The 27,169-nt window shown below is 39.0% G+C and overlaps 1 protein-coding gene across 5 annotated transcripts in view; it reads right to left on the bottom strand.

Annotated features, from left to right (window-relative positions):
- The window catches only part of DYNC1I1 (dynein cytoplasmic 1 intermediate chain 1), a 193,159-nt gene extending 167,865 nt beyond the window's left edge, over positions 1 to 25,294 (bottom strand). For 3 of the 5 annotated variants that reach the window (XM_020999971.2, XM_020999975.2, XM_020999973.2), the window contains exons 1-2: positions 25,019 to 25,294; positions 1,554 to 1,670 (exon numbers count right to left, since the gene is read on the bottom strand). In XM_020999971.2, the coding sequence (XP_020855630.1) occupies positions 1,554 to 1,661 (108 nt within the window). In that variant the 5' untranslated portion in view covers positions 1,662 to 1,670; positions 25,019 to 25,294. The remainder of the gene's footprint in view (positions 1 to 1,553; positions 1,671 to 25,018) is intronic. The other 2 variants (XM_020999972.2, XM_020999974.2) reach the window with 1 other exon arrangement.
- Between the last annotated feature and the right edge of the window lie 1,875 nt (positions 25,295 to 27,169).

Here is a 27,169-nt window from a genome sequence, read left to right as displayed (position 1 = left end):
ATATTTACTAGCTGTGTGACCCTGGACAAGTCATTTAACCCCTATCTGCCTCAGTTTCAACTGTAGAATGGAGTTAATAATAGCAACTAACTTGAATAGTTGTTGTAAAGATAGAATGAGATAATATTGTAAAGTGCTTTGCAAATCTTAATGTACTATATAAATACTAGCTATCATTATCACCATTACTAGTATTTAGCAAAAGTGACTGAGAAGGAGCAGCCGGAGAGAGTAGCAAGAGAACCAGGACAGAGCCATGAGAGAAGAGAATATTGAGGAGAAGAGGGTGATTAACCATGTCAAAGGCTGCAGAGAAGTCAAGGAGAATGAGGATTGAGAAGAAGCCAGAGATCTGGATGACTTTGTAGTGGGCAGGTTCAGTTCATGGTGAGGCTGGAAGATAGACAGACAGCAAGGGGTCCTGAGCAAGTGGGTGGAGAAGCACAGGCAGCGAGTGTAGAGCTTCTCCTAGGACTGCTACGAAAAGGAAAAGCAATAATACCTTGAGGGAATGGAAGGGATGGAAAGGTTATTATTTTGTTTTGAAGATGAAAGAGAAATGAACATGTTCATAACCAGCAGGGAAGGAGCAATAGATAAGGAGAGGGTGGGGTCATGAGAGTGGTGCCAATCAGCTGGAAAAGATGACAGACAGGTAGATAGACTGAGCAAGTGTTAATTAAGCACCTACTTTGTGCCAGGTGCTTAGCTAAGCTCTGGAGATACAAATACAAACTAGTAAGTCATTCCCTTGCCTCAAGGAGCTGACATTCTAATAGGAAAAGACAAAATATAAAGGACGGCTAGAAGGTGTGGTGCATTCAGAAGTGCTGGCTGGGAAGTGAGCTGTGAGTCTGGTTCTCAGCAACATGAGGAGAGAGAAGGGAATGGAATCTAGTAGAGGCACTGGCATTGGCAAGGAGAAAGATCACGTCATCTAAGACCGGAGGAAAGTTGGAGACAGTGAGGGATGACATCAAGGGAGGGAAGAGGAGAGTAGGGAAGAAAATGGAGATGAGGTCAAAAAATGCTCCCTGGTTTTTCATTAGAGGAAGGAGAGGGGCTAGGCATATCAATCTGAGAGTCATCTGTGTAGTGATGATAACTGAAACTAGGGATGCTGTTGAGATAGTGAAAGGAAGAAAGAGGAGAGGAAAGGAGGGGAGGAGAGAGGAAAGGAGGGGAGAGGAGGGGAGGGGAGGGGAGAAGAGGAAAGGAGAAGAGAAATGGGAAGGCAAAGGAAAGGGATAGAAATCACTGTTTTCCCTTCACTTCCCCCTCAGCTGACTGTGTCTAATGTCCCTCCCAGGTTCTGACAATGTGCCTGAGTGACAGTAAGAGGGTGACTCCTCCCTTGTGTCCCTTGGGCTGCCATGAGGAGAACTCAGCTCTGGTGGCCCAAAGTAGATAGGTAAAGCTGACAACAGGCATTCTGTTTATCAAGTCTAGCAAGGCCAGGCATAAACTAGCATCTCTGAGACCTAAATTCTCAGTGGCCAAAGGAGACTGATTACGGTAAATGCCCTTGAGTGGGCTTCTTCCTTAGCACTCACCTCTTTCTTTTTCCGTTCCTCTTCCTTCCGTTTCTTCTCCTCCCTGATCTGGGCTAACCGCTGCTTCTTTCGTTCCAGCTCAGCTTTTAAGTCACTTTTGTCAGACATTGTGACTTCCTGGGGAAACAAGCAAAAGGAAATATGTAAATAACAGAGAAGAATCCATTCTGTCATTTTTTTATTTGCTTCCTGAGTGGGAAGGCATGGACCCTGAAAGGAGATTGTGTGGCAAATGGGGTAAAAATGATCACAGGTATGGTAAGGGGTAGTAACGAGCTGCTTAATCAGGGACGTAGAAAAATCCTGCTCTGGGCAATCCTCTCTAAACCCTGCAGGATTGTTATTCCCAAGAGTGTGGCACAAAAGAAAGGAGCAGGGGGCAAGATCTCCAAGGCAGTAACACAGAAAAACAAACTCAAAATAGGCACTGCAGAAGCTTTCATCCTATGAGGAATATGGAGATTGAAGGAGAAAATAAGGAGAAAGGCCATGAGTCAAAGAATAAAAGTCTACAATAAAAAGTGAAAAGAAATAGTAGGATCCAGCAGAGGCATTGGCATTCATCAAAGACTAAAGGAAAGGTGGGTATAGTGGGGTACGATGTCAAGGGCCTTTTTGAGGGAAGAGTAGAGTATGGAACAAAATGGAGGTGAGGTCTAAAAAGAGGATGAAGGAAAGAAGTATGTTTTAGAAAAAGGTACAGAAAATGAAGTAAAGATTAACAAGCCAAACAATTAGAGGAAGGGGAAGAGAGGAAGGGGGATTTTACTTGACTGAGGGAACAACGAATGAGTTAACTAGATAAAAGGAAGGGAGAAAAAGGAATTAATAAGCTAATCGATACTCTAAAATTAGGGCAGACGTAAAGGTGAGGCTGAGCTTGAGGGGGAGAGGGAGAGAGCTGTTGGGGACAGAATTGTTTAAGACAAGCAGATTAAAACACAATAACCAAAAATACAGAGGAAAGGGGGGAGGAAATCCTAATTCAGGGGTAAAAAGAAACAATGAGAAACAAAGGAAGGAGAACATAAAGCTAAATCATAACTTTAAATGTGAGTGGGTTAAACAATGGATAAGAAAACAAAACCCTTCAATCTTTTGTACCTCTGAGCCCAGGAGCAGAGAAGAGACTCAGTTCTAACCTTTGGCCCTGCACATACACCTGCAGCAGAATCACCAGGGCAGGAGACCCAGACCATAGGGAAGCCAGCAGTTTAGTCACCTTGAACCCGCAGAACCTCCCAGCAGGCTAATAAAATTTAACAGCAGTATGCTAGTACCCCCAACTAAGGCCAAGCTGACAGACACAAACCTGGGTCAGGAATTTGCAGAGCTCCGACCAAGGGGACAGTGAACAAACCTTTCCCTAGGTCCCAATGCTTTGGGAGCCCTGAAAACTTGCAAGCCCCTAGACTAAGCTGTGAAAGCAGCAGAAAGACACAAAAGGAGGTAAGCTCAGGCAAGACATCTACACTACCTCACCCAGAAGTGTGCAGCACACACCACTAATATAAAGTCAAGAAGTACACTGGAAGAATGAGCAAACATGAAAAGAACCCAACCATAAAGAGTTGTTATGAGAAAAAGAACTCAAAACAAAACATAGAAGAAGACAGTGACTACAAAACATCTACAAGTAAAACCTAAAAGAAAAATGCAGCTTGGACATAAGTCCAACAAGAGTTCTTAGAAGAGTTAAAGCAAGAATTAAAAGAGAGATAAAAGAAGGATATTATATGCCTCCAGAGAAAGAACCGATATTGATTGAATACAGACTGAAGCATGCTATTTTTCACTTTCTTTCTCTTACTTTTTTTCTCTTGAGTCTTCTTATACAAAATGACTAATATGAAAATGTTTTACATAATTGCACATGTGTAACCTATATCTGATTACTTGCTGACTCGGAGGGGAGGGAGGAATAGAATTTGGAACTCAAAACTTTAAGTAAAAATGTTAAAGAAAAAAAGAGATAAAAGTGACTTTAAAAGCCAAATGAGAATGATAATGGAAAAAGAAGGGAAAAGAAGCAAGACATAGGGAAAAAACATGTGAAAAGAAAATCAACAGCATGGAGAAAGAGATGCAAAACCTTAACAAAGAACATAAATCTTTATAGTAATTATCAAAACTATCTGGTACTAGTTAAGATATATACTGGTGGATCAGTGGAATAGGTTAGGCACACAAGACACAGTAGTCAATGATTCTAGTAATCTACTGTTAGATAAATCCAAAGACTCCAGCTTCTGGGATAAGAGCTCACTATGTGACAAAAACTGCTGTGAAAACTGGAAAACAGTATGGCAGAAACTAGGCATAGACCAACATCTTCCACCCTATACCAAGACAAGGCAAAATGGGGACATGATTTAGATATGAAGGGTGATACCATAAGAAATTAGGAGAGCAATGAATAGTTTACCTGCCAGATCTATGCAGAAAGGAAGAATTTAAGATCAAGCAAGAAATAGAGAACAGCATAAAATGCAAAATGGATCATTTTGATTACATTAAATTAAAAGATTTTTGCACAAACTAAACCGATACAACACCAAGATTAGAAGGAAAGTGGAAAGATGGGAAATAATTATTATAACCAATGTCTCTGACAAAGGCCTCATTTCTAAAATATACAGAGAACTGAGTCAAATTTATAAGAATATAAGTCATTCCCCAATTAATAAATGGTTAAAAAATATGAACAGGCAGTTTTCAAATGAAGAAATTACAGCTATCTATAGTCATGAAAAAATACTCTAAATCACTATTGATTAGGGAAATGCAAATTAAAACAACTCTGAGGTACCACCTCACACCTATCAGATTGGCTGGTGTGACAGAAAAGGAAAATGATAAATATTGGAGGGAAAGGGGGGAAATTGGGACATTGATGCCCTATTGGTAGAATTGTGAACTGATCCAACCATTCTGGAAAGCAATTTAGAACTATACCCAAAGGGCAATCAAACTGTGTATGCCTTTTGATTCAGCAATACTGCTACTAGGACTGTATCCCAAAAAGATCATAAAAAAGGGAAAAGGACCTATTTGTACAAAAATATTTATAGTAGATCTTTTTGTGGTGGCAAATTGGAAACTGAGGGAATGCCTATCAATTGAGGAATGGCTGAATAAGTTGTGGTATATGAATGTAATGGAATACTATTGTGCTATATGAAATAATGAGCAGGTGAATTTCAGAAAAACCTGGAAAGACTTACATGCACTGATGCTGAGTGAAGTGAGCAGAACCAGAACATTGTACACAGTAACAGCAACATTGTGCAATGATCAACGTTGAATGACTTAGTCCTTCTCAGCAATATAATGATCCAAGACCATTCCAAAAGACTTAGGATGGAAAATGCCATCCACGTCTAGAGAAAGAACTATGAAGTCTAAATGCTGATCAAAGGAGACTATTTTCACTTTTTTGGGGTTTTTTGGGGGGAGGCTTTTCCTTTGCTTCTGTTCCTTCTTTCACAACATGACTAATGAGGAAATATGTTTGCATGACTGTACATGTATAACCTACATCAGATTGCTTGCCATCTTGGGGAGGGGAGATGGGAGGGAAGGAGGGAGAAAAAATTTGGAATTCAAAATCTTATAAAAAATCAATGTTGAAAACTATCTTTGTATGTAATTGAAAAAATAAAATACTATTGAAAAGGAAAGAAAGAAAAGACCTTTTTGAAAATTAGAATTGGGCAAATGAAAGCTAATGACCCTATGACACATGGAAAAGTAATAAAACAAATTCAAAAGACTGAAAAAATAGCAAAATTTTGAACTCTCTAATCAGGAAAACAGCTGACTTGGAAAACACATCAAGGAGAAATAATTTAAGAATCATTGGATTACTTGAAAACCATAAACAACAAAAGAACCTAGACATAATATTTTAAGAAGTCATAAAACTGCCTAGATATCTTAGAACTAGAGGACAAAGTGGAAATTAAAAGAATGCATATGTCACTTTCTGAAAGAAATTCCAAAATAAAAACTCCCAGAAATATTATAGACAAAATCCAGAGCTCCCAGTTCAAAGAAAAGTACTCTAAGCAGAGAAAAAGAAAGAATTCAAGTACTGAGGAGCACAAGTACAGTCAAGATCACACATAATTTAGCAGCCATCACTATAAAGAAAAGGAGAGCTTAGAATATGACATTCCAGAAAAATGAGCTGGGATTACAACCAAGAATAACCTACCCAGAAAAACTAAGAATAATCCTACAGAGGAAAATGACCTTTTATGAAATAGAGTACTTTTAAGCATTCCTGAGGAAAAGACCAGATCTGAGTAGAATATATGACATATAAACACAGGAGTCAAGAGAAGCATAAATAGTTAAATATGAACAAACAATCATTAGGAACTAAACAAGGTTAAACTGTTTACATTCTTACATATGAAAATACATGTAATCCCTCTTAACTTTATCATTAGGGGTCATAAAAAAAGTCTAATTAAACAGAAAGTCTGGGAGTGATTCTGTTATGTTTTGATGATCTCAAAAAAAAATGGAAATGGTGGCAAAAAAAAAAAAGCAAACAACAGCCCAACACCCAAGGAGAAGAATGGGAGAAATTATCTCATATGAATGGGGTGTTCAAGGAGAAGTTTATGCAATAAGGAGGGGGCAGTGAGGGGGAATGGGTAAACACTTGAACCTCACTCTCATCTGAACTGGTCAAACAAGAGAAGAATATACATATACACACAGCTGGGTACAGAAATACATCTTATGTAATAGAGGAATTGAAGGAAATGGGATTAAGAAAAATAAGGAGATAATAAGGAAGGTAGATAAAGGGAGGAATTAGAAGCAAAACAAACTTTTAAAGAAGGTGTGAGAAAGAGTCTGGGAAGCAAGATGGTAGGATAGAAGAGCATTCAAGCCAAACTCTCCCAATATTCTCCTAAACACAACTTTAAAATAATATGTTAAATCAAATTCTGAAGCTGCATAGGCAACAAAAGATTGAGGTGAGACATTTTCCCCAGGCCAAGGTAGTTTAGAAGGTCAGGAGAGGTGTGCAGCACTGGGGTGGGAGCTGGCCAGGAATGCAGCACGGCAGGGACACTACCTGTGGGCCTTGGAGTCTGCTGCCACAATAGCAGCAGTAACAGTTTCAGTGACTCTACTCACTCAAAGATGGGAAGGGAAATGTGTAACTGGCTGGAAAGAGATTACAGTAGACTCCTGTGAGAACAGAAGGTGCAGGACCAATCGTCACCTGGCACCTCCAGTGCCCACTACCCAGTTCTGGGCTGGAGTTCCAGGGCAGAGAGATGTGCTTGTTGGTCACAAGGGTGCAGGGACCCTAGTTCCAGACTGTAGTTCCAGGGTGGAGAGAAGAGTTGGGACTTGTGGTTGCAAGGGACCAGGGGGCCTTCCTAGGTAAGAACCAGAGTGCAAATCGTGAGAGCAGTGACTATACTTCTCCCAGGATCATACCAACTTCTAAGCACCAAAAACTAGCTGTGAAAATAGTAGCTTGAAAAACCCTGAAGCTTGGGATAGTAATTCCCCACCCATCCAGTGAAGCAGGGCCCAACTCTAATATAAAGTCTAAAATCAAGAAATAGGCTGGAAAAATGAGCAAACAACAATGATAAAAAAGAAACCTGACTATAAAAATCTTCTATGGTAACAGGGAAGCTCAAGACACAAACACAAAAAACAATAATGTGGAAATGGCTAGAAGCAAATCCTCAAAAAAAAAAAAGATTGGACAGAAGCCCAGTAAAAATTCCTAGAGGAGCTAAAGAAAGAGATTTTTTAAAAAGCAAGAAAATTATTTTAAAAATTAAATAAGAGCAGCAGAGGAAAAAGTGGGAAAGAAATTAGAGCAAGGCAAAAAAAAACAATTATGAAATGAGAATTAACAGCTTGGTTTAAAAAAAGGTACAAAAATACTGAAGAAAATAACTCCTTAAAAATCATAATTGGTCAAGTTGATGGTAATGACTTCATGAGACATTAAGGAACAGTAAAAGTCAAAAGAATGAAAAAATAGAAGGAAATGAGAAGTATCTCATCAGAAAAACAACTGACCTGGAAAACAGGGAGAGTAGAAATAATTTAAGAATTATTGGACTACCTGAAAGCCATCATCAAAAAAAAGAGCCTGGACATCACATTTCAAGAAATTAGAAAGGAAAACTGTCCAGATGTCTTAGAACCAGAAGACAAAATGGAGATTAAAAGAATCCACCAATCATCTCCTGAGATACCAAAATAAAGACTCCCAGGAATGTTATAGCCAAGTTCTAGAACTCCTAGGTCAAGGAGGAAAGACAGCCAGAAAGAAACCATTCTGGTACTGTGGAGCCACAGTCAGGATCACACAAGATTTAGCAACTACCATGATAAAGAAGTAAAGGGCTTGGAATATGGTATTCCAGAAGTCAAAGTAACAGAATTACAATCTACCTGTCCAGCAAAACTGAGAATAATCCTACAAGGAGAAAATTGGCATTTAATGAAATAGAGGGCTTTCAAGCATTCATGATGAAAAAAACAAAACTGAATAGAAAATTTGACATTCAAGCAGAAGAGTCAAAAGAAGCATAAAAGGTAAACATTAAAGAGAGATCATAAAAGATTTAATAAGGTTAAACTGTTTATATTCCTTTATAGGAAGATGATGCATGTAACTCCTAACAACTCCATCATTATTAGGGAAGTCAGAAGGATCTACGTAGACAGAGGGCATGAATGTGAGTCAATTACATTGGAATGATCTCAGAAAAGTAATATAAGAGTGAGAAACAGGGATGTACTGAGAGGAGGAAGGGAGAAGAAGGAATGGGGAAATTATCACTTAAAAGAAGTGGACAACCAAAGAAAGAACTATGGAGTTTGAATGCAGATCGAAGCATACTATTTGCTATTTTTTTTCCTTCTGGTTGAATTTTGTTTCCTCTTTCTGGTGGTTCCTCCTATTGGTTCTAATTCTTCCTTAAAACATCACTAATGTGAAAATATGTTTAATAGGAATGTATATGTATAGCCTATATCAGATTGTGCACTGTCTTGGGTAGGGTGATGGGGAGGAAGGAGGAGAAAAAATTTAAACACAAAAGCATATGGAAGTGATTGTTGATAAATCAAAATAAATTAATTTTTTAAAAAAAGAACTAAAAAAAGAAAAAAAGATCCTCCCTAGACCTCTCTTCAAGTCACCTCAGACTACTTGTCCACTCCTCATCTTTTTAAGATCCATCCTGTATCCATTAAGGTGCTGAGATTCAATCTGGCCTGCTTGCTTTAGAGGTACAAATGTTTAGATTCCTTAAGCACATGGCCATTATGATAGATCTTAAATAAACCTTATCCGTGGCTGAAAAAAAAAAGACGTGAACAAGGAAGAACTTTTACAGTGGGAGAGAGAAATGGGGGAGGCAATACTTGAACTTTACTCTCAACTGAACTGGTTCAGAGAGAGAAGAACACACACACACATACACCCTCGAGTTTACAAATCTATCTTACCCAAAAGAAAAGTAGGAGGGGAAGAGTCCAAGAGAAAAGAGGGATTTGTGTGGTAAGAGGGGAGATGGAGTAAGGGAGGCAGTGGTCAGAAGCAAAAAAAGCCTTTTGAGGAGGGACACAGTAAAAAGAGAGAAAGAGAAGGATAACCAGAAGAAAACAGGATGGAGGGAAATACACAGTAATCAAAACTGTGAATGGGAATGAGATGGATTCACTCATAAAACAGAAGCAAATAGCAGAACGGATTAGAAACCAGAATTCCACAATATTTTATTTACGAGAAACATACTTACTACAAAAAGATACCCACAAAGTTAAAATAAGGGGCTGGAGCGGAATCTATTATGTATCAGTTGAGGCAAAAGGCAGGGGTAGCAATCATGAGCTTAGACAAAACATAAGCAAAAATGGCCTAATTAAAAGAGATAATCAGAGAAACTACATTTTGCTAAAAGGTACCATGGATAATGAAGTAATATTAATACTAAACATGTATGCATAGAAGAAAGAGGATAAATGCAGGAGGAAATAGTAAAATGATACCAGTGAGGATCTCAATTTACCCTTTCTCAGATCTCGATAAGGGTAACCATGAAAGAAATAAGAAAGAAATTAAGGAGATAAACAGAATTTTAGAAAAGTCAGATATGGTAGACATCTTGAAAAAATTGAATGAGAATATAAAGGAGTATATATTTTTCTCAGTTGGAAATGGCACCTTGACAAAAATTGACTATGTATCAGGACACAAAAATCTAACACACAAATGCAGAAAAGCAGAAATATTAAATGTACTCTTTTCAGACCATAATGTAATAAAAAATTACATTCAATAAAGGACCTTGGAAACATTAGATTAAAAATTAATGGGAACTAAATAAGCTAATCCTAAAGAATGAGTGGGTGAAAAAACAAATCATAGAACTAATCAACAATTTTATTAAAGATTATAATAGCAATGAGATAATATATTAAAATTTGTGAGATGAAGCCAAAAGAAAGTACTTATGGGAAATCTTATATCTTTAAATGCTTACATTAATAAAAGAGAGAAAGAGGAGATGAGGAGATCAATAAATTGGACATGCAACTAAAAACAACTAGAAAAAGAACAAATTTTAAATTCCTAATTATACACCAAAATAGAAATCCTAAAAATCAAAGGAGAAATTAATAAAATTGAAAACAAAACATCCTTTGAAACAATAAATAAAACTAGGAGTTAGTTTTATGGAGAAAAAAAGAACAGTAAAATTGATAACCACTGGTTAATCTGATTTTTTTTTAAAGAAGAAGACCAAATTACCGGTATCAAAAATGTAAAGGGTGAACATACCTCCAACGAAGATGAAATTGAAGCAATTATTAGGAACTATTTTACCAAATTGACAATGTAAATGAAATGGATGAATATTCACAAAAGTATAAATTGTCCAGAATAACGGAAACAAGAAATAGAATACTTAAATAACCCTGTCTTAGAAAAATAAATTAAATAAGACATAAGTGAACTTCTAAAGAGAAAAAAAACCCAGGATCAGACAAATTTACAGGTGAATTCTACCAGAAATTTAAAGAACAATTAATTCCAATACTATGTAAACTATTTGAAAAAAAAAAGGTAAAGGAGTCCTACTAAAGTCCTTTCTGTAGTTTTGTTACCTAAATCAGAGACAGCAAAAACAGATAAAGAAAACTATAGACCAATTTCCCCAATGAATATTGACATAAAATTTTAAAATAAAATACTAGCAAGAAGAGTACAGCAATATATCACAAAGATCATACACTAGGAGCAGGTGGGATTTATACCAGGAACACAGGGAGGCTTCAGTATTAGGAAAGCTATAAGCCTAACTGACTATATCAATAGCCAAAATTATAATACTATGATTATATCAATAGATGCAGAAAAGCATTTTGACAAAATCCAATGCTCATTCCTATTTAAAACATTAGAAAACATAGGAATCAATAGAGCTCCTCTTTTTTTCTTTTTTTAAAATTTATTTATTTTTAGTTTTCAACATTCACTTCTACAAGATTTTGAGTTCCAAATTTTCTCCCCATCTTGCCCCTTCCCCCACCTCAAGATGGCATGCATTCTGAATACCCCTTCCTCTAATCTGCCCTCCCCTCTATCTCTCTCCCCATTCTCTTATCCCCTTCCCCTTCCGTTTTCCTGTAGGGCAAGATAGATTTCTATACCCCACTTCCTGTATTTCTTATTTCCCAGTTGCATGTGAAAACAATTTTTTTAAACATGTATTTTTAAAACTTTGGTTTCCAAATTTTCTCCCTTTCCTCCCTCCCCACCCAACCTCATTGAAAAGGCAAGCAACTCAATACAGATTGTACATGTGTAGTCATGCAAAACACTTCCATAGAAGTCATGTTGTGAAAAACTAACTATATTTCCCTTCATCCTATCCCTCCTGCCATTTATTCTATTCTCAATAGAGCTCTTCTTAAAATTATAAGTAATATCTATCTAAAACCAAGAGCAAGCACTATCTATGATGGGATAAACTAGAACCTTTCCAATAATATCAGAAAGGAATGAAAAGGGATATGATATGTCCATTATGACCATTATTATTCAACATTGTACCAGAAATGCTAGTTATAGGAATAAGACAAGAGAAAGAAATTTAAGGAATAAGAAAAGGCAACAAGGAAACCAAATGATCACTCTTTGCAGACGATATGATACGATGCAAAATTGCAAGATATAAAATAAACCCACATAAGTTATCAGCATTTCTATATATTACCAACAAAAGCCAGCAAGAAGAACTAGAAAGCAAAATTCCATTTAAAATAACTACAGACAATATAAAATACTTGGGAGTCCACCTGTCAAGACAAACCCAAGAGCTATATGAACACAATTACAAAACATTTTTCACACAGATAAAGACAGATATAAACAATGGAGAAATATTAATTGTTCATGGGTAGGGCAAACCAACATAACAAAAAATTATAGTTCTACCTAAATTATTTATTCAGTGCTATATCAAGTTAACTACCAAGAACTATTTTTTAGAACTAAAAAAAAAAAGTAATAAAATTTATCTGGAAGAACAAAAGGTCAAGAATATCAAGGGAATCAATGAAAATGTGAAGGAAGGTGTCTTAGTAGTAACAGATTTCAAACTATATTACAAATCAGTAATCATGAAAACAATCTGATATAGTATGGTGGATCAGTGGAATAGATTAGGAACACAAAATACAGAAGTGTTTGATAAACCCAAAGATTCAAGCTTTTGAGGCAAGAACTCACTTTCTGACAAAAACTACTGGGAAAATAGGAAAGCAGTTTGGTGGAAACTAGGCATAGACTAGCATCTCACAGTGAGACTCATACCATATACCAAGATAAGGACAAAATGGATACATGATTTAGACATAAAGGGTGATACCATAAGCAAATAAGGAGAGCATGGAAAAAAGATGGTCATATCTATTGTTAAAGGAAGATTTTATGATCAAGTAAGAAATAGAGGGAATCACGTTAGATAAAATGGATAATTTTTATCATATGAAATTTAAAAGGTTTTCCATTTTTAAAAAAGTGTAGTCAAATAAGAAAACAAGTAGGAAATTGGAGGGAGTGGATTTTATAGCAAGTTTCTCTGATAAAGGCCTCATTTCTAAAATACATGGGGAACTGAGCTAAGTTTGTAAAAATAAAGACCATTCCTCAACTGATAAATAGTCAAAGGATTTTTTTTTTGGAAAACAGTTTTCAGAAGAAGAAATCAAAGCTATCAATACACATATGAAAAAAAATGCTCTAACAGAAATGTAAATTAAAACAATTGTGAGGTACCACCTCATATCTATTAGATTGGCTAACATGGCAGGGAAAAAAATTACAAATGCTAGGGAGCATGTGGAAAAATAGGAATATTAATGCATTGTTGGTGGAGTTTTGAAATGGCCCAACCATTTTGGAGAGCAATTTGGAACTACGACCCAAGGTGCATTCCCTTTGACCCAGCAGTACTACTACTAGGTCTGTATCCCAATGAGATGGGGGAAAAAAGAAAAAGACCTAAATGTACAAAAATATTTATAGCTGCTCTTTTTATGGTAGCAAAGCATTGGAAATTGAGTGGATACCCATCAATTTGGGAATGACTCAACAAGTTATGGTAAATGCTTATGATAGAATACTACTGTGTTATAAGAAATGACAAGGGGGATGTTTTCAGAAAAACCTGGGAAGACTTACATGAAATGATGCAAAGTGAAGTGAGTAGAGCCAAGAGAACATTGTGTAGAGTAAAAGCAATATTATAATGATCATCAACTGTGAAAGACAACTACTCTGATCAATACAATCATCTATGATAATTCCAAAGGCACTCATGATGAAAAATGCTATGCACCTCCAGAAAGAGAACTGATGAACTCTGAGTGAAAATTGAAGTATATTTTTTCACTTTAAAATTTTTTCTTGCTTTTTACACCAACACGACTGACATGGAAATGTTCTGAATGCCTTCACATGTAAAAAAAAAAAAAGAAAGAAGGAAATTGTAAAAGAATTGAATGGAGGGAAATACTGTTAGCAATCATAATTGAATGTGAATGGGATGAATTCACTGATATAGAAGAGTATAGCAGAATGACCTGGAATCCAGAATCCAATAATTTTGTTTAGAAGAAACACATTTGAAACACAAAGATATCCACAGAGTTAAAATAAAGGGGTAGAGCAGAATCTATGATGCTTCAATCAAAGGGGGAAAAAAGCAGGAGTAGTAATAATGATGAATTAGTATCAATATTACATCTATATGCACCAAATGGCATCAAAATATTTAAAGAAAAAGTTAAATGAATTACAGGGAGAAATAGACAATAAAATTGAAATTGTGAGGATCCCAATTTACCCCTTCTCAGACCTAGATAAATCTAACCAAAAAAATAAAAGAAATAAGTTTAGGACCTGAATAGAATTTTAGAAAGGTTAAATTGAATGGGAATAGAAAAGAGTGTACATATTTCTCTCAGCCATGTATGACACCTTCACAAAAATTCACCATGTATTAGGGTATTAGAAGCCTCACAGCCAAAGGCAGAAAAACAGAAATATTACATGTATCTCTTTCCAATCTTATTACAACAAAATTATATTCAATAAAGGATCTTTTTAAAACAATAATTGAATATCAATTAGAAACTAAATAACAATCCTAAAGACTGAATGAGTCAGGAAACAAATCATAGAATTAATCAATAATTTCATTAAAGATAATGACAACAACAACACAGCATATATTTATGGGAGTCAGCCACAACAGTACTTGGGGGAAATTGTATATCACTAAATATGTTAATAAAGAAAAATGAGAAAGAACAGATCAAAAAATTTGTCATGCAACTAAAAAAATAAATAAATAAAAGAAAACTAATTAGAAACCTCTAACTAAACACCAAAACAGAAGTGTTGAAAGTCAAAGGAGAAAATTGCAAGTTAAAAATATGTGAACTAATAAAACTAGGACCTGTTTTTAAAAAGTAAACCATAAAATAGGTAAGCTACTGACTAGTTTGATTTAAAACAACAACAACAAATTACCAGTATCAAAAATGAAAAGAATGAATTCATAACCAATGAAGAAGCAATTATTAGGAGCTATCTCATCCAACTATGTGCCAATGTAACCAACAATCTAAATGAAATGGATGAATATTTACAAATGTATAAATTGTCCAAAATAACAAAATCAAGAAATAAAATACTCAAATAACCTTGTCTTAGCAAAAGAAATTCAACAATCCACATGTGGACTTCCAAAGCACGGGTGGGGAGAAACTCAGAACCAGATGGATTTACCAAATAGTAGTGAATTCCATCCAACATTCATAGAACAATTATTCCAACATTACATAAACTGTTAGGAAAAAAGACAGGTAAAGAAAGAGTCCTACCAAATTCATTCTAAAACACAAATATGATCTTGATACCTAAGCCAGAGAGAGTCAGAACAGAAAAAGAAAAGTATAGATCAATTTCCTAATGAATATTGATGCAAATTTTTAAATAAGATATTATCATGGAAACTACAGTACTGTTTCACAAAGATCATACAGAATGATCAGGTTGGATTTGTACCAGAAATGAACAACTGAGTCAATATTAGGAAAATGATAATCATAATTGACCATGTTGATAACAAAAACAACAAAAATCATATTTTTAATAGATGAAGAAAAGGATTTTGAGAAACCCAACATACATTCCTGTTAAAAACACTAGAAAGGATAGAAATAAATAGATCCTTCCTAAAAATGATAAGCAGTATCTATCTAAAACCAAGAGCCAGCATTATCTCTAAGCCTTTTCAGTAAGATCAGGGATAAAACAAGGATGTCTATTTTCACCACAATGATTTAGTAAAAAATAAACAAGGATGTCTATTTTCACCATGATGATTCAGTAGTGTACTAGAAATGCTAGCTATAGCAATAAACCAAGAAAAATAAATTGAAAGAAGTATAGGAAAAGAGGAAATAAAACTAATATATTTTAGAGATTATATCATGGTTTACTTAAAGAAATGTAGAGAATTAACTAAAATAATTGAAACAATTCACAACTGCAGCAAAGTTGCAGGCTATAAAATAAACCTAAATGAATCATCAGCATTTCTGTACATTACCAACAAAAACCAGATAAAGAGAAATTCAACTTAAAATAAGTACAGACAATATAAGATGTTTGGGAGTTTGCTTGCCAAGACACACACAGGAACTATATGAACACAATTACAAAACACTAGTCACACAAACAAAAACAAATCTAAATAATTAGAGAAATATTAATTTCTAATGGGTAGGCCAAGCTAATATAACAAGAAATGACTACTGCCTAAATTAATTTACTTATTCAGTGCCATACCAATCAAATTACCAAAGAAGTACTTTATAGAGCTAGAAAAAAATAATTACATAATTTATCTTAGCAAACAAAAAGTAAAGAATATCAAAGGAATCCATGAAAAATGAGAAAGAAGAGAGCCTCATAGTGCCAGGTCTCAAACTATACTACAGAGCCATAATCGTTAAAAATAATTTGGTACTAGGTAAGAAGTAGAGAGGTTGGTTTAGTGGAATAGTTTAGGTCCACAGTAAACATAAGTCAAGGAATGCAGTAACCTCAGTTTCAATAAACCAGAGATCTTGGCTATTGGAGCAAAAATTCTCTATTTGACAAAAACTATTGAGAAAACTACAAAGCAGTCCAGCAAAAACTAGATATAGACCAACGTCTCACACCTTATGCTAAGTAAGCTCCAAATGGGTACATGATTTAGACACAGAATGTGATATAAGCAAATTAGGGAATGTATAAGAAACTACTTGTCAAATCGATGGATAAGGGAAAAGTTCATGATCAAACAAGAGAGAAAGCATTTCACACAAAAAATGGGTAATTCTGATTACATAAAATGAAGAAGTTCTTGTACAAACAGAACCAGCTCAAACTAGAAGAAAAGTAGAAAACTGGGGGAAAGTTTTTGCAGCAAGTTTATCTGATAAAGGTCTCATTTCTGGGATATATAGAGAATGAACTCAAATTTGTAAAAATAAAATCCATTTTCCCAATAATTAAATTGTCAAAAGATATAAATAAGCAGCTTTCAGAGGAAGAAATCCAGCTATCAATAACCATATGAAAAAATGCACTAACTCACTAAGACTTAGAGAAATGCAAATTAAAATAACTCTGAGGTCCCACCTCAAACCCACCATATCAGCAAACTTGACAAAAAAAGAAAATGAAAATTGCTAAGAAGGACATGGAGAAACACGTACATTAATACACCATTGCAGGAGGAGTGAACTAGTCCAGCTGTTCTAGAAAGCAATTTGGAACTGTGCCCCAAAAGTTCTCAAACTGTTCATACCCACTGACTCAACAAATACCACTAGTAGATAGATCAGAGAAAGAAGAAAAGACCCATATGTACAAAAATAGTTATAGCAGCTCTTTTTGTGGTGGTAAAGAACTAGAAACAGAAGGGATACCCATAAATTGGGGAATAGCTGAACAAGTTATGATATGTGAAGGTGATGGAATACTGTTATGCTGTCAAAAGTAATAAAGGTGGTTTCAGAAAAACCTGGGAAGACTTGTATGAATTGATGCAGAGAGAAGTGAGCAGATTCAAGAGAATAATTTATTCAATAATATCAATAGTATGAAAATAATAAATTTTGAAAGACTTAGTAACTCTGATCAATACAATGACTCACCACAATTCCAAATAATGAAGAATGCTGCCCACCCACCCCCAGATAGAGAGCTGATGGAGTCAGAGTGCAGATTGAAGAAGTTTTTTTGTTCTTTCTTTTCTGGCACACGGCTAATGAGTGAATGTTTTGTTTGACTATTCATATTTGTAACAGGTATTTTTTTCTTACCTTCTCAGTGTGAGGTGGGGGACAGAAGGAGGTGGGAAGGAAAATTAAAAACTACAATAAAATAAAATTCAATTTAAAAATAAATAATACAGCACTTCACAGGATTAGAAAGGCTAAAAAGTTAAAAGGGAGATATTTAAAGCTTGATTTTAAGGTAGATAGTTATGCTAATGAGACATTTCAAGAAAAATCCCATCTAAAGTGGGGGGAGCATGCAAGATGCCCAAAGAATAGACAGTTTCAGAGAGTGAAATGTCTTCAACGAGAGCTGTCATGGTGTGACTATTCTAGTACTTCCCAAGGGACTGGAAAAAGGAAACACTAAGGCAGATATAAAGTCCATGTAAGGTCATCCTGACGACTTGTGTATGAAATAAAGCAAAGAGAGGCCAGTAGAATAGGACGATGCATGTTACAGAACTAACATGGACATGAATCTTTGCCCTTAGGACAAGATTACCCAGTCTTTCTTTAAGACAGGTACTTTCATTGAAAATAGCTGCCATGATAGGATATATGCCAGGAATGCAGGGCTGGTTCAATATTAGGAAAGCTATCAGTATAACTGAGCATATCAATAATAAATCCAACAGAAATCATACGATTATCTCAATAGATGCAGAAAAAGCTTTTTGATGAAATACAGAATTCATTCCTATCAAAAAATACTAGAGAGCATGGAATAAATGGAGCTTTCCTTAAAATGATAAGTAATATCTATGTAAAACCATTGGCAAGTATTATCTGTAATGGGGACAAACTAGAAGCCTTCCAAATAAGGATGCCCATTATCACCACTATTATTCAATATTGTACTAGAAATGTTAGCTTTAACAATAAAAGAAGAAAAAGAAATTGAAGGAATTAGAATAGGCAATGAGGAAACAAAACTATCACTCTTTGAAGTTGATATGATGGTATACTTAGAGAACCCTAGAGAATCAACTAAAAACTACTTGAAATAATTAACAACTTTAGCAAAGTTGCAGAATATGAAATAAACCCGCATAAATCATCAGCATTTAGGGTTAGGGATTTCTATGTATGACCAACAAAGCCTAGCAGCAATAGGTAGAGAAATTCCAGTTAAAATAAATGTAGACAATATAAAATATTTGGGAGTCTGTCTTCCAATACAAACCCAGGAACTGTATGAACACAATTACAAAATACCATTCATACAAATAAAATCAGATCTAAACAAATGGAAAAAATATTAATTGCTCATGGGTAGGCTGAGCCAATATAATAAAAATGACAATTCTACCTAAATTAATCTATTTATTCAGTGTCATACCAATCAAACTTATCAAAAAATATTTTATTGAGCCAGAAAAAAAATAACAAAATTCATCTGGAAGAACAAAGGTTCAAAGATATCAAGAGAATCAGTTAAAAAAATGCAAAAGAAAGTGGTCTAGCCATACCAGATATCAGACTGTATTATAAAGTGGTAATTATCAAAACAATCTGGTACTGGCTAAGAAATAGAGTGAAGGATCAGTGGAATAGATTAGGTACAAGTTACATTATAATAAACGACCATAGTAATCTAGTATATGATAAACGCAAAGATCCAAGCTTTTAGAACAAAGCTTCATTATCTGACAAAAACTGCTGAAAACACTGGAAAACAGTATAGCAGAAACTAGGTATAGACCAACATCTCACGCCATATACCAAGATAAGGTCAAAATGGGTACATGATTTACACATCAAAGGTGATACCACAAGCAGATTAAAAGAGCATGGAATAGTTTATCTGTCAGATTTATGGATAACAGAAGAATTTAGGACCAAAGAATATATAAAGAGCATTACAAAATGTAAAATAGATAATTTTTATTATATAAAATTAAAACATTTTTGCACAAACAAAACCAATGCAACAAAAAATTATAAGGAAAGCAGAAAACTGGGGGGAAATTTTTGCAACAAGTTATCTCCAATAAAGGCCTCATTTTTCAAACATATAGATAACTGAGTCAAATTTATAAAAATACAAGTCATTCCCCAATTGAGAAATGGTCAGAGGATATGAACAGACAAGTTTTCAGACAAAGAAATCAAAGCTGTATTTATATGAAAAAATGATCCAAATCACTATTAATCAGAGGAATGCAAATTAAAACAACTCTGAAGTACCACCTCATACCTATCAGAGTGGCTAAGATGACAAAAAAGGAAAATGTTGGATGTTGGAGGGGATGTGGGAAAACTGGGACACTAATGCACTGTTGGTGGAGTTGTGAACCAATCCAACCATTCTGGAGAGCAATTTGGAACTACGCCCAAAGGGCTATAAAACTGTACATACCCTTTGATCCAGCAATACCACTGCTAGGTCTGTATCTCAAAGACATCCAAAAATAAAGAGAAAAGGGCCTATCTGTACAAAAATATTTATAGCAGCCTTTATTGTGGTGGCTAAGAACTGGAAATCAGAGGGATGCCCATCAATTGGGGAATGGCTAAACAAGCTGTGGTATATGATTGTAATGGAATGTTATTGTGCTATAAGAAATGATGAGCAGGATTATTTCAGAAAAACCTGGAAAGACTTATATGAACCAATGCACAGAACCAGGAGAATACTATAGCCAGTAACAGCAATATGGTTCAATGAAGAATTGTGGATGACTTAGCAATCTCAACTATACAATGATCCAAGACAATCCCATGATGAAGCACAGAGGAAGAGCTGACATTGCTTGAATACAGACTGAAGCAGGCTATTTGTCACTTTTTTCTTTCATTTTTTTCCTTTATTTGAGTCTTTTTGTACAAAATGACTAATATGGAAATGTTTTATATAACTGCAAAAAAAAAAAGTGCTTACTGACCAACTGGAAAGGAGTAGTTTTTGTTGGGATCCCTTCCTTATAATTTCATAACGTGAAAAACCCTTCAAACTTGTAACAGCAGACACCTTCCACCCCAACACTTCCCACAAACTGCTAGAATTAGGTTGGACCTTAGACGCCATCTTGTGCCATCCCCTCATTGCACAGATGAGGAAACTGAGACCCAGAGAGGGGAGGTAAGACCTGCCTTGGGCCCCTAGGACTAGAACCCTGGTTCCTCAGTCCTTCCCCCTCTATGTCAATCCTCATTCAGTCCACATCCCCGGGAGTGGGACATGTCTTCCAGTCTCTTGTCCCACCCCAAGCTTTGGGTTCAAGACCACTTTGGCTAAGCCATGACAAGGGGCCTCCAGTGGGCATTGAAGCCTCAGACATAGGGTGGGAATCTTGGGGCCCACAACAGGGCCCATCCACACCTCTGAGCATCTCTCCCACCATGTCTACTGTGGCTCCCCATTAGTGACCCCCAGGGATACTAGAGACACAAGAGAGTTGTTAAATGAATCCACAGAACTGGAAGACACAGGACGCTGGCGGGAGGCAGGACCTTTGGTCTACACCGAAATGTCAGTGTTTTAGACTCTTACTCATTCTGAGATCTGGGTCCATGGCCCCTGTCTCAGAGGGCAACCTGGAGGGGTGGACAGGAAGCTTAAATGACCTGAGCTCACTTCCTGGACCAGAGTAGACTCAGATCAGTCTTCAAAGGGAGGTCCCATGGACTGCAGCTAACTGGCGCAGTAGATAGAGCTCTGGATTCAGAGTCAGGAAAGAGAAGAGTTCAAGGCAGGATGCCTGAGACACTAGCTGTGGGATCCTGGTCAAGTCATATACCCCCTCAGTTTGTCCATCTGTAAATGGGGATAACAATCCTCTAATAAGCCCCCACCTCCCTAGGCTGTTGTGAGGAGAAATGAGATCACATGGGTAAAGCACTTTGTGAGGTTAAGGTTAAGGTTCTCTACCAATATCAGCAATCATGATTATCTCTGCTCAGCCTGACTGTAGGGGCAGAACCTGTGAAAAGAATCCTGCCCCACCTCCTCCAACCTGGCCTCCAAAGTGGTACTGTCCCGAGCCCCTGCCCAGGCCACTCAGCGGCCATCTTCTGGCAATGACTTCTTCCCACAGCCCCACCTGTGCCAGGTGATTCCATCCAGAGCTTGGACACTGAATTTGGTACATGGTCAAAGTGAGAAGGAGGCCATTTCCTCATCAGGCCAGGGCTGAGATGGAGGAGCAAGGGGACAGCCTAACATGGTCACAGGGGAGAGAGGCAGGCACAAGTGGATAGCACTGAATTTCAAAGAACCCAAGTGTGGCTAGATGCCTTACCCCAAATTTCCTCAGGGGCCACTCCAAAGGCTCAAAGCACTGTTTGGCTTGCTTTCTTTCTTTTTTTCTTTCTTTCTTTCTTTCTTTTTTTCTTTCTTTCTTTCTTTCTTTCTTTCTTTCTTTCTTTCTTTCTTTGTCTCTTTCTCTCTCTCTCTCTCTCTCTCTCTCTCTCTCTCTCTCTCTCTCTCTCTCTTCCTTCCTTCCTTCCTTCTCTCCTTTCCTCCTTGTTTTTAATGCCACAGTTATATACAGATGTGGACCTACCCTAACAAGCTTTCCATGGTGACAAAGAAAAAAATAATTCAGCAAAACCAAGAGACTACCGTGTGACAGAGTACGCAACATTCCACATCCACAGTCCCCCGCCTCCCCAACGAAAGGAATAATGGGCACTTCCTGTCTCTTCTCACAGGAGACTTGTTACTCTGACTCCACAGTGAGCTAGTTCATGGGATTGATCTTCTGTTCTCATGGTTCCATCACTGTGCCTAGTTTTTTTCACTTCATACATATCTTCCCACAACAAATAATCCATTTTTACTAATGGTCTGGGAGCCGAGGACCAGCCACAGGGGCATGTGCGTGCTCACAAGTGACATGTGAGCAAGGAGGGCCCTTTCAAACAGCGTCTAGCCCCATCTGTGCCTATGAAACAAGCACAGAGGAACAAGGCCAGGGGAAAATCAGCTCCTCAAAGCAAGAGGGTAGGCTTCACTCTCTTGAGGTCATCTCATGCACAGGTAAGAGCCCTGGGCTCAAATTTCTGTTGTTAACTCCCTGGGTCACCTTGAAGAAGTCACTTGACTACCTTTGTGCCTCAGTTTCCTCATCTGTATCATGAGAGGGCACAACCAGAGAATTTCTAAGGGTCCCTCCAACTCTCTAATCAGTGATACTCAGGACAGTTTCAGAGATCACTTTATCGAGGGTATCATGTTCACCAGGAAAGGCCATGTTACCTTGAATCCCAGACTTAGGGGACCCCAGAGCCCTCCTGGTCCAATTCAGACCTGAATCAGAAGCCCTGCTATAGCCTCCCAAGTCAGGGGCCATTGATGCTCCACTTGGGCACTTCCAGTACGGAGAAGCTACTCCTTCCATAGGTAGCCCCTTTTTTGTTGGGACAGCTCTGATGGTCAGGACAGCTTCCCTAATATGAGCTGAGATCGGCCTTTTGGCCATTTCTACTCATCGCTCTTACTTCTGTGCTCTGAGGTAGAGAGATCTAACCCCATCTCTCCTACATGGGGGCCAGAGAACATAGATCAGCCTCCTCTCCATTCTTCTACCCATTTTGGAGTCTTTTCCAAGCTAAACATCCTCAATTCCTTTTCCCAATTCTCCCTCAGCATGAATAAACTCAAGGCCTAAACCATTCCGGCCTCCCTCCTCTGGTCAATCTCCAGCTGTTCCGTTTCCTTCCTCAAGTGTGGTGAGCTTGACCTGAGCTCCATGCCTAATCTGACCAGGCTACAAAGACCTCTCCAGGTTTTTCTGCTGTCCTCTCACCTTGGTGACTCAGCCTGAAGTCCATCAAAACCCCCAGGGCTCCACTGGAGGTCTAGCCATTGAGCCCCCACCTTCATTTCTTGAATCCAAATGTAAAACTTCATTTCTCCCTGTTAAAGGACATTGTTTTAGATTCAGTCTATTGATCTATCTGTTGGACTCCTAAAGGATTCTGCTTATCCAAGTTACTCACCAGACTGCCTGGCTTGGTACTGTCCAATGTGACCAGCACTCCAACTATGGCTACATCCAAGACACTGCAAAAGTGCTGAACAGAGCAAGGCCAAGGGCTGATCTCTAAGGAGGACCACTAGAGACTTCCTTTCGTGATGCCAACACACCATTGGCTCCAATCCTTGAACTAGTTCTGAATGCCCCTGATAGAGCTATCATGCAGCTGACCAGAAGTCTCTCTCTTAGCCTTTCCAACAATCATATACCCAGTGACACTGTCAGGTGACCTTCTGAAACCCTTAGTACATGACCAGGCCTGAAAAGAAATAAGGCTGGATGCAAAGGAAGTCAGATGGTGGATTTCAAAGAAATGGCCTCTGCTCAGCTGATTTTTTCGCTCACCTTTCTTGCTCTTCAGGGAGCAAGTCGACAGATGAGGGGACAGCCTGAGAACCCTGCCCAGGTTCTCTGATTTGAGTGCTGGGCAAGCACTGGCTGAAGACAGCTGACCACCTGGAGCCCACCCCCACCCCCACCCCCCATTTCCCAGCCAGAACTCTGTTTGCCTGATGGCTTCTGAAATGCATTCACAAGGCTGGTCTCTTGGGCTAGCTTTGAGAGCAGAAGCTCCTTCTGAGGCTCTACTTCTGTTGTGCAAATGGCCCAAGGCTAGGGATGGGAAGAAGAAAGACAGAGGGAACCCTGAGGCACTCAAACCTAGACTATCAAGGAAATGGGCCCTGTTCTCATGATGGCATCAGTGACTTGGGACCAAGGAGGAATGTCTGGTGGCTGAAGACAAGCTCAGCGAGGGAATCTCCATCATTTTCTGGAAGAAACCAGCCAAGACAGGGAGAGGAGGCTTTTCCCACCAGGATTCCAAGCAGGAATTCTGAGGGCACCCTCCTGGCTGCACTTGTGATGAATCCCCCAAAACGGACTGTGGATTTATTCTCACACCTTTTCGGTCCTCTCCCCCAACTCTGAGTCATGAGCCCCTGGAGGTGGGGGAAGGGCCTAGCCCCGGGATCGTCCCTAGACTTCTGGTTAACACCTTCAGGGTACACTCCCTGAAAGTGGGGAAGGATGATGGAGCTAATAGCACAGAACTGGGAGCAAGGCTGGAAGCAGCCGGGGGTCAGGAGCTAAGCTAAGAGCGCCTTCCTCCCACCTTACCCAAGGCCAGGCTCTCTGTTTTTGTTTGTTTGTTTGTTTGTTTTTGACATTCAAGAGGAAAAGTATTCCCACATCTTCACGGAGAGTGAGTGTACAAAGCAGCTGGCCCGGCCCTGCCCTACCGAGGGCGTGGCAAGGGTGGGGGCTTGCGTAGCAGCATCCCCTGGCCTCCACGGACAGCTCAGCTCTCAGGGATCTGGCTCAGTGGGAGGTGTCCCCCTCCCTCAGGGCCTGGCAATAAGGGATTGTTTGGGAAGGGCTCGCGGGGACTTCCCTGGCCTGCTCACTCGTCCCGGGGGCCGGGGGGAGGGGAGGCGGTAAAGGGGGTTGCCCCCCATCCCCCATTCCCGGGTTCTGTCTTTGCGCCGGTCCTCCAGTCTGGCTGCCCCTGGACCCAGAGGAGTCGCGTCACAGTCACTGTCATGGTCTCGGTCAAGGGCGCGGGGGGCTGGTTACCTGGCGCTGCAGCAGCTGAGGCTAAGGACCCGGGCCTCTGCGATGAGCTCAGGCAGCGACGGCTGCGGCGGTGATGGCAGGAGGGAGGAGAGAGGATGGAGGAGGTAGGAGGGAGGAGCCGGAGCCCGCAAGCTGCGGCCACAGTCCTGCTCGGTCCACCCTCGGCCTCTGCGCAGCAGCTCCGCAACAGTGGATTGACGGACAGACTGATGGCCGGCTGGCGGCGGCCGTGCTGCTGTGTCACGGCTGGGCACCCTCCACCCCCATCACCTCCGGCTCCTCCCCGCCCCTGAGCTCCTCCCCAAGCCTCCAGATCGTCCCCTCCCCCATCCCGACACTAACCCTAACCCTGATCCTGACCCTGAGCAGGGCGACTTCGGGCCGCACAGGACCCGAGGGGCTATCCAGTGAGTGTAAACACCTCCCCCGTTTTATAGAGGAGGAAACTGAGGCTCATGTAGGTGAAAGGACTTGGCCAGGGTTAGCAAAGGCACTCGAACCCACAGCCCCCCGACTCTAAGTCTCTGCAGGACCCTGCCTCAATTGGCTCTTGGAGCAGCCTCTCCCCAGTCCTCCGGGAATAGGAGGTCATCCTGCCCTTCAGCAGGAGGACCAGAGCATCCCTCCTCCTCCTCCAAGCCCCACCCCCTCTGCCTCTGTCTTTGTGGCTGTCTCTGGCTGTCTCTCTCCCATGCACACAGACACCACACACCACACATACACTACACACATTGCACGTCCTCACATTCACAGATTGTCACGATCGCTCCTTCTCTCAGGTCATATTTAGACCTGTCCCATGTATAAATTCCCACAGCCTACATCTCTGGGTGACTGTTAATTTCCTTCTTTCTTGCTTTTGTCTCTTGACATGTGTGTGTGTGTGTGTGTGTGTGTGTGTGTGTGTGTGTGTGTGTGTGTGGTGAGCACTCAATCAATAGTTGTTTCCTAACTGGCTGACTTTAATTATGGCCCCCGGGCCCTCCACCAGCTTGCTGCAACCCTCTGGCTTAAAGACCAAAGCAAGAGCAGGGCCTGGCTGCTGTGCAGATTTCAATCAACAAAAATCTATTTCTCTCTCACCCCCACCCTTAATGGGGGGGGGGGGACCTTTGTAACAAATGGCATAGTCAAGTAAAACTAATTATCATGTTGGCTATGTTTAAAAAAAAATGTCATGCTCTGCACCCTGAGTCATGGCCATTCTTAGAACACTGCTTTTAAATGCATAAAATAAAATACACAGAATTATAAAGGAAATCAATTGTATTGAAATAGATTTATCAAGAATATTTTTTTTAAAAGTTCACAAACCCCAAAGAGTCACTGGGGAAGAGGGGAGGAGAGGGGAGAGGAGCTGAGAGGTGCCTGCCTTCTTCCCTCCACTACAGGGAAAACCCCAAATACAAATATAAAGTAATAAGGAGGCACCAAACCAAATCAGAGAACTGTGAAGAAGTCAGCAGAAAGGCTATCAGGAAGTCAGAAGCTCAGAAGAAGGCCTGGCTTGCCAAATATTCTAAAGACAAAATTTCCCAGATCTACTGCTCGCTCCTTCCTCCCTTGTGTGACCTTAGACAAGTGGTCTCACCTCCCTGCATCTCAGTGTTTTCAAATGTAAAAAGAAACTGTTGCTCTCCATGACCTACAGGTTCCTTCCAGCTCTAAACTATGGTCTGATGAAAGGCAGGAATATGGGCCTGCATGTCAGAAGATCAGAACTGAGCTTATCAGCTTAACTTTTGTGCTTGGGAATATTTATTTTTGTGGTCAGATCTAGAAGATTTGGGGGCTGAAGGAAGAGATGGTACTTCAGGCCTACAACCTTTATGGTTTGTTAGAACATGGTCCCAAAGTGATTTGAGCAGGATGCAGGCTAACAATTAAGAACTGTTTAGAGTTAATGGGGACTTTCTAATCCTAAATCAGAGAAAGGGTTGGAACAGAGGTGGTGGCCCTGCCAGCAGAAAGAAGTGAGTTAAAAGAATACACAATCCTAAGCATCGGCCACACTGCCTGGCTTTTGTTGGCTGAGTGTGGTGGCTTATGAATCATGATTAAAGATAGACTACCTGCCCTTATCAGAGAGAGACTTCCTAAGCCCTGGAATTCCCCTCTCAGACACAGGCCAAAATGGCCTTCAGCACTGAA

Source organism: Phascolarctos cinereus, unplaced genomic scaffold, assembly GCF_003287225.1.
Source record: "Phascolarctos cinereus isolate Bilbo 61053 unplaced genomic scaffold, phaCin_HiC Scaffold_1;HRSCAF=81, whole genome shotgun sequence".
Taxonomy (NCBI): domain Eukaryota; kingdom Metazoa; phylum Chordata; class Mammalia; order Diprotodontia; family Phascolarctidae; genus Phascolarctos; species Phascolarctos cinereus.
The sequence above is the reverse complement of the archived record's forward strand: the minus strand, read 5'-3'. Positions and strand labels throughout refer to the sequence as shown.